This window comes from Phaseolus vulgaris, chromosome 10, assembly GCF_000499845.2.
Source record: "Phaseolus vulgaris cultivar G19833 chromosome 10, P. vulgaris v2.0, whole genome shotgun sequence".
Classification (NCBI taxonomy): Eukaryota; Viridiplantae; Streptophyta; class Magnoliopsida; order Fabales; family Fabaceae; genus Phaseolus; species Phaseolus vulgaris.
In genome coordinates, this window is record NC_023750.2 from 3839315 (window position 1) to 3859569 (window position 20255).

The 20255-nt window shown below is 32.1% G+C and overlaps 2 protein-coding genes across 2 annotated transcripts in view; one reads left to right on the forward strand and one right to left on the reverse strand.

The window, feature by feature from the left end:
* The first annotated feature begins 9662 nt into the window (after positions 1–9662).
* Positions 9663–18379, forward strand: LOC137818619 (disease resistance protein RUN1-like). The gene is made up of 6 exons (XM_068622145.1): positions 9663–10467; positions 10563–11667; positions 11811–12086; positions 12228–12980; positions 14011–14657; positions 17886–18379. Exons 1-6 carry the CDS (start codon positions 9962–9964, stop codon positions 17926–17928), a joined length of 3330 nt encoding a protein of 1109 aa, XP_068478246.1. The 5' UTR covers positions 9663–9961; the 3' UTR covers positions 17929–18379.
* Positions 17440–20255, reverse strand: part of LOC137818623 (disease resistance protein RUN1-like) — a 29148-nt gene continuing 26332 nt past the window's right edge. Inside the window, exon 5 of the mRNA XM_068622150.1 lies at positions 17440–17682. Coding sequence (XP_068478251.1) covers positions 17575–17682 — 108 coding nt within the window. The 3' untranslated portion in view covers positions 17440–17574. The remainder of the gene's footprint in view (positions 17683–20255) is intronic.

Genomic DNA, 20255 nt, shown 5'->3' on the forward strand with positions numbered 1-20255 from the left:
AAACATTCATGATTGTATTTTTTTACTAGATAAGTGAAAGCGAAGTCCGTGATAGAAGTACAATCCCTTGGACGAGTTGTGCAAGGAGTAAAGTGTTTTCACTTTATGTCAAAGTTTTTTAAATCAATAAATTATTAATTAAATAAAGAAACATGGAACAAAGATAGTTATTATCTCAAGTATTGAATTAAGTTTTATTTGCAAAAGGTTGTCTTAACGTCAAGTTGAGAGTTTTAATTAAGAATAGTATAATGAAGAGAATTAAGAATGGTTGGGAAAATCAAGCTTTTGAAGGAAATGATATATGAAAAATAAAAGAAAAACTGAAATATTTAAAAAAGAGTATTAATACTTGGAATAAGGAGGTGTTTGGCTCACTGCACACAAAATTAATTGATCTTGACCAAATGATCAACCGCTTAGACACAAAAGACGAGCAAGGTGGATTAAATGAGGATGAAAGAAAAAGAAGGAATTTATTTGCTGATCTGAAATGTTTAATAGGAAGAAATCAAGAATTAAATAACTATAAGAAGGAGATTTAAATTGACAATTTTTTCATAACATTATAAAGTGGAGGTCAAATAAAAACATATTTAATGGGGTGTTTGTAGGGAATGAGTGGTGTGAGGAACTATCAAGGGTCAGGTGGAACTAAGGTTCTATAGAGAAAGATTCACGGGCTCAAGAGATAATTGTTGTTAGATAATGTTTCTTTTCAAAAAAATTAGCAGTGATGATAGGTTTTGATAAAGGCATCTATGGAAGAAGTGAAACAGATAGTGTGAGACTATGATAATAATAAATACCCCGAACCAGATGCATTTAATTTTAACTTTTTAAAGAATTTTGGAAGATTGTAAATACATAATTATATAATTATATAAAGTTGTATGTTGTTTTTATAAATGGGGAGATGACCAAAAGGATGTAATGTCTCTTTCATCACAATTATCCCCAAAATTGCTAACCCGGTGAGATTAGAGGACTTTAGACTAATCTCCTTAGTTGGCAGTTTTTACAAAATTATAGCAAAATTTTTAGCTAGAAGACTACAGAAAATCATGCATATAATCATTGATCATAAACAATCGACTTTAATTCAAGGAAAGGGTATCCTTTATAGTAATTGTGGAAAATGAAGTTATGAAGGAGGTAAGAAAAAAGAAGAGTAAGTGTATCATTGTTAAGGATGACTTTGAGAAAGCTTACGACTCTGTGGACTGGAATTTTCTATTTTATATGTTACAGAGGATGAGGTTTGGAAACACATGGATTAAATGGACCAAGAGTTACTTAGAATCATCATCTATATCCATACTTGTTAATGGTAGTCCTTCTGAGCAATTCCAACCTACAAAGGGTCTAAGGCAGGGTGACCCTCTAGCACCATCTCTATTTCTAATGCTGGCCGAAGGATTGGCTAGAGTCATGAGAGTGTCCCAACAAAAAAGACTCTATGATGGGATCAAAGTGGGAAATGATTAGATTGATGTTAGTATGTTACAGTTTGTTGATGATAGTATTTTTTTGTGAGGATAATGTGAAAAACATCACAACAATTAAATGTACTATGAGATGTTTTGAACTTGTGTCTAGGTTGAAGGTGACCTTTAGAAAAATTAAAATTGCAGGCATAGGTGTACAAAGAAAAATGTTTATTTGACACTCATACTCCACCCTACACCCCAATAAATATTAATATTGTTAATCATTTATAAAAATTTATATTTTTTTTAAAAATTTTGAAACATTTTCTATTCTACTTATATTTTCATTGAGAAGGTTTTTGCTTTTTTCTAATTTTTTTTATTATAAATATTAATATTTATTGTGGATGTAGGATGGAGTAAGGGTGTCAAAATATCATTACTCGTGTACAAAACACTGAAATTCTAAGAGACTTTGTGATTTTAAATTGTAATCAAATGCAAGTTCCTTTAAAATATCTAGGGATTCATGTGGGTGATAATAATAGGGAAAAAGTGTTTTGGAATGACATGATCTTAGAAATTAAAAGTAAGCTTACTAATTGGAAAGGAAAACATTTATCTTTTGCTCGAAGAGTTATTTTGATAAAATATGTCATCTTTGTTGTCCCTCTATATTACCTGTCTCTATTCAAAATGCCCACAACAATTGGGAAATTAATCACAAGATTACAAAGAGATCTTTTTATGGGGATGGGGAAGCGATAGAAAGAAAATAGCTTGGACCAAATGGGAATTCCTATGTCAATCCAAATCGGATGGAGGACTAGGAATTAAGGATGTAAACCTTTTTAATATGAATCTTCTTGGGAAATGGAAATGGAGACTTAGTTGTGAAAAGTCAGGACTTTGGAAATAGGTACTGGAATCTAAATATGGTTCTTGGAGAGGGTTGGATGATAGTGTTGTGTCAAATACTGAATGTTATTGGTGGAGAGATATCAAGAAGGTGTGTGAAGGAAACTCAAATTCCTATGTTTGATAATAAAAGAAGGTGGAAGGTAGGTGCAGGGAGTAATATTCTACTTTTGGCAGATTGTTGGGTAGGAATGACTCTTAAAAATAGATATCCCAGACTCTTTTCAAATTTAGTACTTAAAGAGGGATCTATAGATAAATATGGGGTATGACATGAAAACTAGTGGGTATGGCAAATAGAATGGAGAAGAGACTGGTTTTTATTGGAAACTGAAATTATAAATGCCTTTATGGATGAATTGAAGATTGTTAAAATAGATGCTTGTAGAAATGATGAGTGGATGTGGCTAGGTGATATATCAAATTCTTTTACTGTTAACTATGCTTATAAAATTCTTTTGCACCAAAATATTTTGCAGCCACATTTATTCTCTGCATTTAATTTTGATTATTTTAGGAGTCTAAAAGCTCTTCCATCAACACATTATTGCAAAATCGCAACCTATGATAATTTAATACATAGAGGAATTTAGGCTGGAGGGTGTTGGATATCTTGAAGATCCTACTCAACTTTTATGCTTGATGAATAAGTGTTTGATGAAGAAAATAAGCTTGGAGATGTATAAGTATGGATGCTCTCATAGGGAGTGTGTTTTATTGTCTCAGCTCCATATCACATAGCCGTGGTAATGATCTCAAGCACAAGGGCTTTTTAAAAGATGTTTAAAAACTATTACAGGTCTTTTTTAAAATCTGTTCAAGCTTTTCCAAATTGCTTGTACTGCACTAAAATTTTCAATTTGTTTTTTAGTGAAACAATTGATTTAATCTTACTGCACCAAAATTGTTTTGGTTTTTCAAAAATTTGTTTTGTTTCCAAAATTCAGTTTTTTTCCCACATACTCAAAGGTTGGTTATGTTTCCATCAAGTGCATTTTCAAAATATAATCTGTTCTTTAAGCTTTTAATCAACTATTTTTTAACAGTTTTTTAAACTGTTTTGGGAAATTTGTTATGATTTGAGTCCTATAGAAGGATTTTATCACAAAACAAATCATCCCTTGCAATACAAATTGTTTACTGTTATCAAGAGTTTTTTTTAGGTTCTCAAGTGAGTTTAGTTTTTAGAAAGTTTTTTTTGAAATTTTTTTGAAGTTCTTGTGCTATTTTTCACATTGGCTTGAGATTAGAAGTTTCATCAAAGTGCTGCAACTGTGGAGATCCAATTTGAGTCTCTAAAGTCTACATACACGGTGTTTTCTTTCCTAAAATCATTTTCTCTATAAAGGTGTATTCATTTGCTTCTTGATAGAGTTTCTTGAAGTAGGAAGTTGCTGAAATAGTGTTTTTCATATTGTAGTTTTTTGTTCTTGAAGGGTTCAAGAACTGGTCTTTTGTAGTTTTGTGAAAAAGATTAATTGTGTCTTAGTGGAATCCATCTTAGTGTGAGATGGGACTGAATGTAGCTCAATATTGAGTGAACCAGTATAAATGCTTGTGTGTTATTCTTCTTTCATAATCACTGCTTCTAAAATTGAAAAATCTGTAGAACTGTAATAAATTGAATATGTTCCTTTGAAATTGAACCTAATGTTTTACTGCCGTATTGATTTGGACTATATTCTGTTTTCAAGATTCTGAAACGAATTTAATCAAACTTAAAAATTGTAAGGCTCCCTTGATCTTTCACAGGTTCATACTTAAATTAAAGTCATTAATAAACAATCTTGGAATTGTTTTTAAATCTCATCATATTAAATATGGTTTTAAAATGGAATTCTGAAAAAAAATGTTTTACTATTTTTAATAGACTGTTATTGAAAGCTGATTTGAATCTTGGTTAACAATTTAAAAATCAAGCCTCTTATCAAAACACAATGTTGTAGAACTTATTTGAATCTAGTTTTTTTTTTTTTATAGAAAACTATCTTTTTAATACAATGTGAAGCTTCTGAAAGATTCAAATTAAATCTGTTAAAGATTAACTCTCTGTTATGGCTTAAACTATTTCTGCTAATGTAAAGTCACTGTGAAATTAGAATATGTTGTTTTAAATTCTAATATGTTATTTTTATGTGATTGCACTTTGTTAAACAATTTTGAATCTATTATCTGTTGAAATAATCTATTCTTTATTGTCAAGTCTTGCTTAAAGATTGCATTTGCGAAAATTATCCTAAGTATAATTCACCCCCCTCTTGAATTTAGACTCCCATAAATTCAACGGAGGGGGGATGTGTGTTATGTGTGGGTATGAGTTTGAAACTGTAAATCATATTTTCTTCACATGTAAAGTGACTTCTAAAGTGTGGTATATGTCTGATGTTTGGGGATATAGAGTTTTTGTACATTGTGATAATGCTATTCAACCCTTTGAATAAATAAGTTTTACTGATCTAAACTACTTAAGAAATTGTATTTGGAAATGTATATGGATTGCCATTATTTGGAGAATTTGGAACCATAGGAATAGGATAATTTTAATAATGCAATGGTGGATCCTTTTGAAATTTTTGCTATGGCCCAAGTAAAGGCGTGGACATGGGTAACTTATAAACTCCCAACATCAAATTTCTCTTATTCTGATTGGTGTATTAATGTATATGAATGTTTAAAATTACAACATTGATGACTGATGATTTTTCTCTGCTTTTTCTCTGGTTTTTGTTTTGGATGAGAGGACTTTCCTTTGGGTACAACTATAGCCACAAGTGATGCGTGAGAAACTACAGTAGATAACAAGGAAGCAAATTTTTCCTTTGAGTACCATGCTTTATATCCTGGAATTGGACAAAGTTGATGGGTTTTTTGATAGATGTAGCTTGATATATATGTACCGATGTCTTGTTAAGAGGTTTAAGCTTACCAGATTTATATGTACAAAATATGACCATGTTTTAGCCATTTTTCTCTAGAAACCTCACCTCTCTAGCTTTGAGGATTTTTGTACATGAGTTAGAGTATTCTGAGTATTCCCATTTATTAATTTTTATTGTTGATTAAAAAAAGGAAGTGAATTAAAAATGAGTCACTTTGCTCAATTTCTACTTCCAATGCGATTTAGACTTGCAATGTGAGTTCAATTGATTTGGAGTGCGAATTGAAGTGAAATTTGAATTTTCCTTGTGCCGTTAGATTTTGTAGAGCTGGGTTTTGATTTGTTTGTTTGATTATGTTTTTGTTTCGATGTTGGGGTTTTTTAGGGTTAGAGTGTGGAAATGTTTGATTTGATGTTTTGATTGTTATATGTTGACTGAAGATGATTTTGTTTTTAAGGGTTTAACGTTTTTTTTTTCATTTTGGGTTTACAGGGTTGTACTGTCGTGGGTTTGTTTATTTTGAAATGTGTTTGTGCTCTTTGAATTTAGAATTTTTGTAGTTTTGGTTTTTGATTTGCATTTTGCAGTTATGGGTGTTTTAGGATTTAGGGTTGTACAATTGGTGATATGGTGTTTGTTTGTATTTGTTATTTATTGTGTTTTTTTTACCGTGTGTTTGTTCACTTTTTAAAGTGTGCAAAGATAATGATTTTTGTGTTGTTGTAGACTTGAACTGTGATATTCTTATATATTTGGTTTTAGAACAAGGAAAGAGAACCCAAACTTTATGCATGACAGAAAATTAAAAAGAAACAATTTTTATAAATAACAACAATAAAGCGGTTAAGTTTGGTTAAGACTTGTAGTAAAGTTTAGAAAACAATTAATGTTTTCTTAATAAACAATTGTCGAATTAATAAATTTTTCAGGATATATTGACAACTAAGGGAAGTGAAGATGTTGAAGTGGTTATGGAGCCAAATGTTTGATTGAAAACATTATTTCATTTTGAAGGCACACATGATTATATATTTGTTTTGTTATAAGTTTATATATTAAATTTATATGTATTTTATATGTAGGTGTTCAGGCATTATTGTAGGACAAAGTTTTTTGCTATTGTCAACAAGAACTTAAGTGTTGAACAAAAGTCTTATGTTCAGTCAACCCCGTTTGAATGACTTATGTTTTTGCGTAAGGAGGTAAAATTGAGTTGTGGACTTTTAAGTTAATAATGTAGTAGTTGGTTGGAGAGGAAACAAGGTTTTGCAATTAGGTGCGAAGTTTTCCCGTTCATGTTGTTAAATGTTTTTGTTTAGGTATAGGTCTAAGATTTGTGGATAAAAAAAGTTAATTTAACGAAAACAGGAAATAAATCTCGCAATAGGAGAGTATTTTTTAATAAAGTGATGTAAATGTGGAGATGATTTTTGATGAAATGTTCAAGCATCACAATGATGGTTGCGTCGAGAAATTTTGTAGGTTGTACATTTTGTAAGGATTTTCGGAGTTTTTATTGCTTAATAGAATTTGTTCAGTTCATTTTAAGTTATTTAGCGTTGTCGATGATGTAAGTCAACTGGGTAGGTATAATTAGAGGGGTTTAGTTTATGAGTTTTTGTTTGATAGTTTGTGTTTGGCTTCAATGTGTATGAGCAACGAAAGTAATTCGTCATCTATCCATGTGGGTGGTTCTGTGTACTTGTTGCAGGAAATATGAAATATTTTAACCTCATTGGTAACATATTTGTGTTTTGTCATTTGAAAAATCAATATTTTTTTAAACCTATCGTCATTACAACCCTGCATAAGACCTTATGCTTCATGTTTCTGATGTGATTTTGATATGAGAAAAATGAAAGGTAACTATGATTTGTTAGGATTCAATGGAAATTGAGAGAAAACACTTACTTGAGAAGAAATTCCTTAATAAAATTGTCATTTCATTGTTACATATGTTTATCTTAGAAAATTGATTATATTTATATCTTGCTACATTTGGAATAGGAAGCACCATAATTTTCTAATTATATTTGTTGTTTAATGAATGAAGTTGTTTAGAGAATTGAACCAGGGTTCGATTTGTCAGGATTTAGTTACTTTGCTTGAGGACAAGCAAGGTTCTAGGTTGGGGGAGTTGATAAGCGTCATTATTTAGTAATATTTGATACACAAAGGCTTGAGATATATGGATTTTAATTGTGATTAAGCTATGACTCAACCCTAATTTAAGAAGTTATAATTCAATACTATATTTTTTGAGTTATGTGATTAATGGAACTACTTAATCCCAATTTTATGATATTTTCAAGAATTTAAGAGAAGATGGAGCAAAGGGTTAGATGATGAATACAAAAGAGTTAGAAAAGAAAAGGATTGGACATTCAAGATTCACCTAAATTCTTTTAAGCAAGCCAAATTCGCCCAAGCGAAATTGTTCTAGAGACAAACTAACTCATTGGTCTAAATTCGCCTAAGTTCGCTCGTATCTCGCTTGTGTCTCACCCGTATCTCGCCAGGCTCGCTTGAGTGATATTGTTCTAGAGAAGAAGGCTTTTCTATTTTATTATCTCGCTTGAGTGAGATGTCACTTAAACCTAAGCCGAAATAGGTTAAATAAAGGTGTAGGGAAGACAAAAAAGGGATGAAAGATCCCTAGAGAGCATCTATCAAGGAGAAACGGTCTGAATCTTCTTATTTTGCTTTTCCACTATCTTTTGGTGCATGTAATGGTTACCATAAGTGTCTGGTTCCTTTCCTTTGGAATTGAATGTAATCATTTCAAACTCCTATGTATTAAGGTGATATTTATCTATAATATCATGTTCTTATTTGATATTGTTATTTTCATTTTATGCTTAAAGCTTGAATTTTTATTCTTGATTTAAATCTTTGGAAGTGACTAGAAGTATTTTTGATGATCTAACCTTAATGAAAATAGTTGATGTGTTTTAATACTAGGAATAGATTATAATATATATCAAATGTTTTGTAACATCTTTTCTTAATGATAAGAATGTTTCTAAATAGTTGAGGAATCAATGTTTAGGAGATAATCTAAATAATTTCATATTTAAGAAATCAATGTGAATGACTCTTTTTATTGTATTAATATCAAATAAGTAAGAATGTTGTATGATTTTATTTACTAAAATATAAATGAGTGAGAAAGATTAATTTCAATACCAATTTTATCAATCAAATTCTCATAATAATTTATTTTGCTTTTTATTTAAATTACAAGCACATTTTATTCAAACAATGTTCACATATCTTGAATAAGTTCATTGCACATATTTCAATATTTAGTGAGTTTTACACATTAAAATTTTAAGAGAACTATTCCTTATGGGTTCGATGTATGTCTTTTAAGACAAATTATTACTTCTGACTCAGTACACTTGCCGAGTTAGGCCAATAATACACTTCCTCAAATCCTCACACACCACCTCCCTAATCCAAACACACACTGAGAGATCATGATCTTTAATGCTACCCTCCATTTCCTTACACACTACTCTTATATGTAAGACGTAAACTTCTTATTTAATAATGATTAAACTACTTAATGTTCAACTTAAATTATTTTCCATTTTTCCATCAACCTCCTAATTAAACAAAAATAACCATTGAGCCTGTAAAATAATTTGACGCATTAAAAATCTTAAGGACTAAACTATAAAAATTGTATGACAAATTCTCCCTACACCTCTATATCTTCCTCTTACACCTCTATACTTTTTAAAATCCAACAATATCCTTTTAAGTATGTTGGAGAGTGTAGTGTCTTCTTTTTCATTTTCAAGTGGTGATAGTGGTTGCTTGTGGTGGCTGGTCGTTGATGGTTAAGGTAAGTTTTCTGATATGTTTACTTGTGGTGGTTGTGTTTCATTATCTTATATTTTTACATTTTTTCGGAAGCCACAAAACCCAAAAAAAAAAGAGTAAAGTAAAAAAAATGGAAGTACAAAAGTAAAAAAAAATATTTCGCAATGAGAAAAGTCAAATACAACAAATTTTCTTAACAACCCTTTTACACATTTAAATAATAAAATTGTTTCTCAAACATTACGACCGAAAAAGAATGAGAGTGATACATTGAAAAGAATATATGCATAAGAAAAATATGAAATTGTGGAGGTGCAACTGAAATTTTAAAAAATATAAAGTTATATTTTAAAATTGACTTTTTATAATTAGTATGAAAATAAAGAGAAGATGAATAGAGATGGTGGCAGAATTTGCCTTAGTCTTATCACACTCTATAGATGACTATTATCTTGCCCAGAGTTGAATGCGGTTATTATTACCGGCGGTACACTAAAAAATGGTGAAATCCAATCCTTTTCATAATTAAAACACTTATCAGACTGCTTTTATCTTGCACAAATTTTGACGACTTAATTATAGCCATACCTACTGCCAGCTTCATCTTACTTTTAGTTTTACTAAGAATATTCTTGTTCTTTGTTCATATTTTAAAGTTCGTTTTTTTTTTTCATTAAATTCACAAGTTTCTTTCAATACTTTCTTTATATTTGTTTTCTCTTTCCACGGTACCAAATAATAAAATATTCAATTTTATTCTGATGTATTTTTATTTTCCCATCATAGTTCTTTCTAATAGTAGCGATTCACTAGAAGACTGAAGTAAGAAGTGGCTCTGGGTCGTCATCTCTCAGTCTTTCTGCATTATTGCTTTCCCTTCTGGAACCGTTGACCTGAGTTTGTTTGATGGAGTCCGCATCTTCTGCGCCATCGTTCGCAAAATCGAAACACCAGCGGATACACGACGTCTTCATCAACTTCAGGGGAGAAGACACACGCAGGAAGTTCGTTTCTCATCTTCACTATGCCCTCTCAAATGCTGGAGTCAACACCTTCTTTGACGAGGCCAATCTTGTCAAGGGAATGCAGCTTCAAGAACTCATGCGAGCAGTGGAAGGATCTCAGATAGCGATTGTGGTTTTCTCCCAAACCTACACTGAATCAACTTGGTGTCTTGATGAGCTTGAGCAAATCATCAAATGCAACCAAACTCAAGGCCAGAGTGTTCTCCCTGTGTTTTACGAGATTGACCCTTCCGACGTGCGTCATCAGAAGGGTGATTTTGGAAAATCGTTGGAGGAAGCCGCGCAGAGAAGCTTTTCAGGAGAGCAACTGGAGCAGGCGTTGTCCAGGTGGAAGGGTGCGCTGAACAAAGCTGCGGGTATCAGTGGTTGGGATGTCAGAAATTTCAGGTAAACCAATGACTCCTTCATGCTTTGTTTGATTTGAGACTGAATGAAGCATATTTTTAGTGACAATTTTGTAATTGCTGTTGTTGACCTTGAAGGAATGAAGCTGAACTAGTGAAACAAATTGTTAACCGCGTTCAGACATTACTGGACTACGAAGTCTTGTCTATTACAGAATATCCTGTTGGACTAGAATCCCGTGCGCGAGAAGTGATTGGACGCATTGAAAAGCGTTCTACCCAAGTCTGCATGATAGGGATTTGGGGTATGGGGGGGTCGGGGAAAACTACCGTTGCCAAGGCCATCTACAATCAGATTCATCGTAGATTCATGGATAAAAGTTTCATTGAGAATATCAGAGAAACTTGTGAAATGCATGGTAGAGGGTATGTACCTTTGCAAGAACAGCTTCTTTCAAATATCCTAAAAACAAAGGTGGAGATACATAGTGTTGGGATGGGGACGACTATGATTGAGAAAAGACTTGCTGGAAAAACGGCACTCATTGTACTTGATGATGTTGATGAGTACAGCCAATTAAAAGCTCTGTGTGGAAATCGTAAATGGATTGGTCAAGGAAGTGTAATAATCGTTACAACTAGAGATTTTGGCCTCCTTAATAGACTAGAAGTTGATTATGTTTATCAGATGGATAAAATGGATGAAAACGAGTCCCTTCAGCTTTTCAGTTTTCATTGTTTTGGAGATGCAAAACCAAGAGCAGACTTTAGTGAACTTGCCAGTAACGTTGCTGCTTATTGTGGAGGACTACCTCTGGCTCTTGAAGTGCTCGGTTCTTATTTATTTGACAAGACGTCAACGAGAGTGTGGGAAAGTGTATTGTCGAAACTAGAAAAAATTCCCAATGATCAGGTTCAACGGAAATTAAGAATAAGCTTTGATAGTTTAAGCAATGACATGGAGAAGGATATATTTCTTGATATATGTTGCTTCTTTATTGGTAAAGACAGAGGCTATGTCACGGAGATACTAAATGGTTGTGAACTATATGCTGATGATGGGATACCAGCTCTCATAGAACGTAGCCTCATAAAAGTAGAAAAGAACAACAAACTTGGAATGCATCCTTTGCTACAAGAAATGGGAAGAGAGATAATACGTGAAAACTCAAGAAAGGAACCTGGCAAGCACAGTCGATTGTGGTTTCAAAAGGATGTAGTTGAAGTATTAACAAAGAATGCTGTAAGTACATTTTCTATGGACGGTTTTCATTTTCTTTTGCAAGTGTCTTCTTTTTCCATGTGAAATATATAAGTTGAGTTAGGCTCAACTGAGCCAACAAAAAATACTTCTCAATTTATTTCCCTCTGCTCTTTTCATCACAGGGGACAGAAGCTATTGAGGGATTGGTTTTGAAATTGCATTTAACCAGCAGAGATTGTTTCGAAGCCGATTCTTTCCAGAAAATGGAGAGATTGAGACTCTTGCAACTTCATCATGTACAACTTGCTGGAAATTATGGGTTCCTTTCTAAGCAACTGAGATGGATCTCTTGGCAAGGCTTTCCTTCAAGTTGTCTGCCAATCAACTTTTGTATGGATGATGTAATTGCGATTGATTTAAAACACAGTCATCTTCGATTCGTCTGGAAACAATCCCAGGTATTTATAACATGCCTTTTTCTTGTAAAATTTATAGGTTGGTTCAAATAGAAATAGTACTTGTTTCCATTTACTACTAATTTAATTTTTTTATTTTATTCTCTAATATTTATCAAAAGAAAAAAAACTATCTTGTTGTAGGTTTTGAGGTGGCTAAAAGTCCTTAATCTCAGTCACTCCATGTACTTGACAGAAACCCCTGTCTTTTCGAGATTACCAAGTCTTGAGCAGCTCATTCTCAAAGACTGTCCCAGTTTATTAGAGATAGATAAATCCATTGGAGATCTGTGTAATATTTTATTGATAAATTTGAAGGATTGTACAGGCCTAAGAAATCTCCCCAAAGAGATATATAAGTTGAAATCTGTGAAAACATTCATTATATCTGGTTGTTCAAAGATTGACAAATTAGAAGAAGATATAGCACAGATGGAATCCCTGACAACTTTAATTGCTGATCATACTGCTGTGAAACAAGTCCCCTTTTCAATAGTAAGCTCCAAAAGCATTGGATATATATCCTTATGCGGATTTGAAGGACTGGCACGAAATGTTTTTCCTTCTATCATCCAGTCTTGGATGTCACCAACAATGAATCCTCTCCTTTATATTAGTCCGTTTTCTGGCACATCATGTTCTCTGGTTTCCATGAATACACAAAATAATACTTTGGGTGAGCTTGTACCAATTCTTAGAAGGCTTCCAGATCTTCGAAGTGTTTTGGTGCAATGTGAGACAGAGTTTCAACTGTCTAAACATGTTAAAACAATTATGGTTGAAGATGTTGTAAATTTTACAGAATTAGGAATTTCAAGGCATCACTTGAGGTCTTCTTTGATTGGAGTTGGAAGTTACAAAGAATTCTTCGATATTCTCAGCGATAGGATATCTGAGGTTAATTCCTTCTCTAGTTTTTACCTTTCTCTACTTTACCTTCACTGTTTATTTTAGCTACTAATTAAGAGAACTTGAAATAATCTTTATGATGTGTCTAAAAGAAAATTCAATAACCATATTCTAATTTAAAAGTACATGTTAAGCTGCAGCAATTTAATTTCCACTTTTTTCCACCCACACTTGTTTCGTGTTTGTTAGATTCCCATTGAACATAAAAAAAAGTTGAAAGATCTCTGAGACATAAACAGAAATGCATTTAAATTCATATTGATCTGCTGTTATATATACAGAACAAAACTATTAACCAAATTTATTTGAATTAGTTATCATTGCTGTGTTTCAATTTATGCAATAAGTGGTCAAGGATTCGATCTCCAGGCTTGTGTGTATAGAAAAATATTTGTTAAAAGATGCTAGTCTGATAAATGAATATCTTTCATTATTTAAAAAACTTAGTCCTGATTCTGTGATGACAAAACGGAAGTTTGGGGAAGGAGATGTAATTTAGGTTCTTTTAACTCAAAACTCTATAAATTCTTATAAAAAGAAAACTTAATTTTCTTTCTAAATTGGTGTATTCATGTTTTACAAATACATCCTTCTGTAGGGTTAAATTATGTGTCACTCTAGACAATCATAATAAGTCTCTCTAAATTCCACACTAATACCTAAGTAGTCTTTAAAGTCCACTAAGAATCTTTAATGTCTAATAGTAAGTAACTCCTACTAATCTAGCCTTAAATTCTCAGTATATGGGTCATTATTTTGCATTATGAGAACAAAAATGGTTCAGCTTTCTCTTGTGGTTTTTAATATTCCTATACGACAATTCAACCTCTTAATTAAAAATATAATAAAATTTACAAAGAAAAAATGCAAAATTATACTGACACTCTTGAAATCATAACAGTTTGCCTCCCCGAAGTTATACAATTCACTTTATTTTATTAAAAATGCTCATTTTGTAATTTTGGAATGATAAAAAAATTATTGTAGGGGTGACTAAGCTTGTTTTGTCATGTTGCAGGGATTGAAAACCAATGAGGCTTGTGAAGTTTTACTTCCAGGTGACAATGATCCTTATTGGTTGGCCCATACAGGTGAGGGACATTCAGTGTATTTCACTGTGCCAGAGGACTGCAGCATGAAGGGAATGGCTTTGTGTATTGTTTATTTATCAAACCCTGAAATCACGGCAACCGAAAGTCTTACTAGTATCTTAATAGCTAATTACACAAAGCGCACCCTGCAGATACACAAGCAAGACACAGTGATTTCCTTTAATGATGAAGATTGGCAGGAGATAATATCACATTTGGGAGGTGGAGACAATGTGGAGATTTTTGTGACTTTTGGTCATCACTTGGTGGTCAAGAAAACAGCTGTCTATCTGATGTATGGTGAATCAAATGATATAGAAATTGAGCCGCCTCAATGCGAATCGGATGATGTAGAAATTGAGACGAGGCCTTGTGAATCAAATGGTTTGGAAAGTAAGCCGAAGCATGGTGAATCAAAGGATATCGGAATTGTGTCCACGAACTGTGAATCAAATGATATCAAAATTGAGCCCAAGCCTTGTGAATCAAATGTCTTGGAAAAGAAGTCTGATGATCCTAAGCCAAATGGAAATGCTTTCACTAGATTATTGAAGAAATTTGCAATGTGTGACTGGTAAGTCATATTCATATCCCTTTTATGAGAACAATTCAGAATTGTGTTGTGGAATTAAATCCTAGTGTCCTTGATTGTATTTAATTTCCTTCCATCATTTTATTGTTTTTATTTTGAGTAGCTTGTAGTTGGAAAATTCACTTTATTTTCCCTTGTTTCTCAGTCTAAGCTTATGCCTCTTTGGTTGTCCTTGACCTGTTCATTGTATTTTCTTGGTGTTATTTATGAGAATATTTTTCGTGTAAATTGATTTTAATACTCAACAAGCCAGTGGTCATGCTCACCCACACGACTTCATGAATTGATGTCCACTTTTTTCCTTCTACCTTTTTCTAGAAAGAATGGGGTGAAGTAAAAGTTACCTTCATTTTATAAATTGTCAAACTGAATCTACCAAAAAAATAAAAAAACTTCATCTATAGGGTCTTGATTAAGATTATGTATATAACTATGTACATACACCCATATAAATCCTAATATAAATACTCATGAATGAACTTTACTACATGTTTGACCTACAGACATAAACTCAAAGAGAGTGAATTAGAGAATGTGGGACGCACAAACCTACAAAAACATTAATATAAAATTCATAAAAATATAACACAAATGTATCATAAAATGATGAAATTTCCAAAGAATATGTGTCCCACTTTTTTATATACTTATGAGATTATGTTTGTTCTTTTATTGATAAAAGTTCACCAAAAACATCTAGAAAATCAAGAAATTTAAATTTAATGAGATGTACCCTATAGGTTACAATGTTCTTGTTTAGTTGTTAGTTTGGCTGTGATTTGACCACTCCCTAGCTTAACCAATTAGAGAAAATGGGAACAATTACTTCATGTATGTAACTTCTTGTTGCACTCAATTCATAAAAAGTATCTAAAAGAGCATAAGGATCTGATCCTTTCTTGAAAACAAGTGCACTGAAACCATATTGAGAATGCTAGTTTAATTTCTGTTCCTCTTGCCTATAGTGGAATGACAAGTCTAGACGAATGTCTTGGATGTTCTCCTTGGAGATTAATTACTCTATCATCTCCTTGATTTGCCTCCACCATGGTCAACCATGTCACTTAATGTTCTCATAGTATGAGATGCTTGTGAATGTGAAAGAGAAGAATCCTTGATGCAATCCTATCTTGCATTGCTATGATTCTTTTGTTTTGTATTTTGAGGGTGCGGAATTTGGTGGGATTGGGTGGCTAAAATGAGTAAAAGAAATTGTGAAGTATTGGTGTATGGAGAATGATAATAAAGCTTAAGAGAGGTTAGGCCAACTCCTAAGAGGTTCCTTGCTAAAACACTTAGAAATAAGGCTAACAAAGAGTGAGCTAAGAGACTATTCAAAGCTAATTTACAAGGGGCCTAACACTTGTATTTATAGTGCTATGGGTAGCCAAGGTGCAAACTTTAACCCTAAAAACTCACCACTCATAGAAAGACAAATGACTGTCTCTAATTGGAGCAAATCCTCTCAAATTAGAGGTTGACAAGTGTCCTCCTCTAATTGGAGAGAGTGCTCTCCATTCCCATGAAGACAAATGTCCTTTTGGCATTGGTGAGAATTCTCTCCATTAAGGAAATGATATGTGGACCTTCATACCTTCCTTGCCACTTCATGAAGCACAATTGTAACTCTAGCTAGACCCTTTTTTCTATGAAAATTGGCCCAAATATGGCCCAAGAAAATGACCCAAATATTATTAATATTAATAATATTTTTAGTTATTTTTTAATTAAATTTGAAATAATTTACACACGGATTTTATCCGTATGTAATATTTTTAATTATTTTTTAATTAAATTTAAAATAAGTACATATGAATTTTATCCGTATGTAATAGTTTTTTTAATATTATAAATATTAATAATATTTTTAGTTATTTTTAAATAAATTTAAAATAAGTTACATACAGATTTTATTCATACTATTTATAGTTATTTTTTAATTAAATTTGAAATAAGTTACATACGAATGTAACAGTTTTTTTTTAATTAAATTTTTAATGTATTACATACGGACATAATCCGTATGTAATGCTTTTTATTATTTTTAATTAAATTTGAAATAAATACATATGGATTATATCATTATGTAGTAATTTATATTTTTTGAATTAAATTTTAAATATCTTACATACGAATTAGAATCCGTATGTAACATTAATTTTACATACGAATTTTTATTGGTATGTAATTCGAAATTTCCGTGTAGTCCCTGTACAAAGTTTATAAAACTAGCTAAAAATGGAAGAGCAGACAACAATTAATTTTCCTTGAGATTAGAATCTTTTGAGATCCTTTTCTTGCTTCCAATCTTTTTAGCCAAATGTTTCGAGGTTGGATGAGTTTTCATCAATGAGACTTGAAAACTAATTTGCATTTCTTGTTCACAGAGGCAGTAAATTATAAGTTCCCTTATTCCTTAAAGTCAAACCAAGTTGATTCCTTAATCTTGGTTATCAATAAATCTAATCATAATAATCAATTCCTCGACTCATGCATTAAAAGAATAACAATGATAGCTAAATACAACTACTCTATTCCCAACAGTTCAAAATCTTTGGTTGATTTAGTTTATTTTAAAAAAAGAAAATTTCCCAATAATATTCAAGCTCTTGGAGATCAAGTAAACGAATTCCTATATTGTCAAACATTAAGCTCAAAATTAAATCAATTAAGAACAAAATGTACTTGCATATGTAAATCAAGGAATCACATAAAAGTTATAATGAGATTCAATCCCAATAACATAGGATGTTAGCTACTCATTATGAGTAGGTTGATTCAATAAATACAATGATAACCTACAACTAAGGATATTACATTCTAAACTAACTTTAGTTCTCTTCCTCACCTGGACTAGTCCTTTCCTTTCTATTTATATTGCAACAAATTGGCCTCAAGTTTACTTCCCATACTCATGGGACCACCTTTCTTCATTTTGAGGGCTTCCCATGTTCTGAGTGCAACTATGTCTTGTTAAGCATATTTTGAGCTCAAATTGCACCCTTTTCTGTGGAATATGGTCGTTCTATTAGAATAGTGATAAATACCATAATTCAGTAACATTTCATACAAATACATAGGTACTTATGAACTTTATTTGATAAAATAGTTATAATTCAACCTCTAAATTAGGAATTTGAACACTTTTACATATTTTTGGATTATAAGATGAATATGAACGATTTATTCCCAAATTTGTGTTAATTTCAGGAATCTAGAAGAAAATGGAGAAAAAAGGACTAAAGGAGAATGAAAAAGTTAAAGACAAGATGAAAAGACAAAGCTGGAACTTTGAAAACTCGCCCAAGTAAGATCACTCCAGAGCAAATCGCCCAAGGCTCGCTTTAGCGAGTTAATTAACTCCAGTGAAGTTGGGATTTTTCTCATAAAACTCGCTTAAGTAAAGTAATAACTTGCTTAAGTGAGATGTCACTTAGCCCAAGCCCAATTAGGTTAAATCAAATTCGTGACGCATAACCCTAGACATCATTGGGAGGATATGGATAGATAGAAAATCCTAGAGGAGGAATCGTCAAGGAGAAACACTGAATCTTCTTTTCTTGTTTTCCATACTTGTAATTGCCAATATGAGAGACTAATTCTTTCCTTTGGTATTGAGAATAATTTGTTCAAACTCTTATGTATTGAGGTGATATTTAATTGTAATATTCATTTCTTGATTGATGATTGATATTATCATTTTATTCTCAAAACTTGAGACTATTAATGATTTTGATCCTTAGATTTGACTGGAAAGTACTTCTAAGTATCTGACCTAAATAATAATGCTTAACATATTTATATGTTAGGAAAACTCAATTAAATAAACTAATTGATTTACTAGTTCAATTTATTGTAAAAAGCACAAGAGCAATTTTATCAAAATATAAACTAGTTGTTTCGAGAATTCAATCAATTGATTTACATGCAAAACACTGTAAAGTAGACCATATACCAGATATCAGAGTAAGATAGATAGATAATGCACAAAAGATTTATATTGGTTCACTCTTAACCAAGAGCTACATCCAATCCTCAGCACACAACTGCAAATTCACTAAAAACAATTAAACAAGATTACACGAGAACAACAAAAAGTGTTGATTTTGAACCCCAAGAACATGAAACACTCTTAACCACACACAAAATTCAGAAACTCTATCTGAATCTGTTTACAACATAAAACAAGGAGAAAAAATAAAGTTCGAATACACTTGGGTTCAATACAAATGAAGAACAAAAGAATTGATAACCTTAAAACCTTCTTCACATCACAACAATGATCCAAGATACAAATGTAATCTCCCCACTTTCCTTCACCACCCAATGCAGTCAACCCAATTCACATCCAACAAACCTATTCTCAATCTCTCAGTGTAGCAATTGTTGTTTTCACCCAAACCTATTCTCAATTTGCTTGGTGTCTTCATCAACTTCAACAAATAATCAAATGACACCAAACTTATTTTCTTTTTCAGCAAAGAATAAAATTAATCCCAACCCGTATTAAAAAAGCAAGATATTTTCACCATGAATGGACAAAGGATTCCCACAAAAAAGCCCCAAAAACCAAAAGAGTTGCTGCCATAACAACACCTATAAAAAACACTTACAGCAGAACAAAAAACTGCACCTATATTCCTAAAAAAAACAGCTACATTCCTACATAAAACAACACCCAAAGAAGCATTTTACACTAGAAAAGGTTTTACCAACACCTCCAAGATCAACATCTGCGTGGTTCGGTTCAATTGTTCCCAGCTCCTACAAAGTTACCATTCATCATTATTTAGTGTTTGTAACAAAAACATGATCTTGGGACCATTCCAGTGATAGAGAAAGTAACATGGCATCTTCCTTTAAACCTGAATATTCCTTCAATTCTTACACTAAATAGAGTCTCGTAACCTTGGCAACACCAACATCATCAATCCTCCCCCAGCCAGCAACAAAACCAAACATAAAAAATCGGCCGCTGGACCTGTATTCTCTGTAAGAAATTATGTAAATTAATTTCTATAAAGTGACTCACATGACTTAGAGTTTGGGCTTTGGGCCCAAATATGATTTAATAATAATAATAGAATAAAGGCCCATTGGTTAATGTGAGAAATATATATCTGATGATATACCTAATGGAAAACCTACATCTGATGGAGATTGGGTACTAAAGGCTATAGGGTTCTGTCTCTGCAAATAATAGTTGTCTCACGGTTAACCATCACGAAAGTGTGTGACAAGTACGGAATTGCTAAGAGATAATTTGGGATAAGGAGATAAAGTAACTACTCAATTAGGATCACTCATGGATCAAGGTAAGTGCCTATTCCTTCTTCATTATATGTTTAATGTTTTGTGTGAGAATCATGATATGATAAGATCTATTTGTGAACATAATTGTATGTGTTCAATTTACGTTTATTCATGTTTTGACTTACATGTGGTATCAGAGCCTCGTTGCTCATTTTTTGTGATTCTCCATTAACGCTTTTCCAAAATTTAAAGAACCCTAGGATTTATAAATTAAGGTTTTCATTCCTCTATAATAATTCCCTAATTGTCCTAAGCCATCAATATTAG

What these genes read in the sequence shown, in the direction of transcription:
- LOC137818619 (XM_068622145.1), top strand. Translation starts at nt 9,962, where the DNA reads ATGGAGTCCGCATCTTCTGCGCCATCGTTCGCAAAATCGAAACACCAG. An exon ending in TCAGCGATAGGATATCTGAG is followed by an intron (nt 12,981 to 14,010) that starts GTTAATTCCTTC and finishes GTCATGTTGCAG; the next exon opens with GGATTGAAAACCAATGAGGC. An exon ending in AAATTTGCAATGTGTGACTG is followed by an intron (nt 14,658 to 17,885) that starts GTAAGTCATATT and finishes TGTTAATTTCAG; the next exon opens with GAATCTAGAAGAAAATGGAG.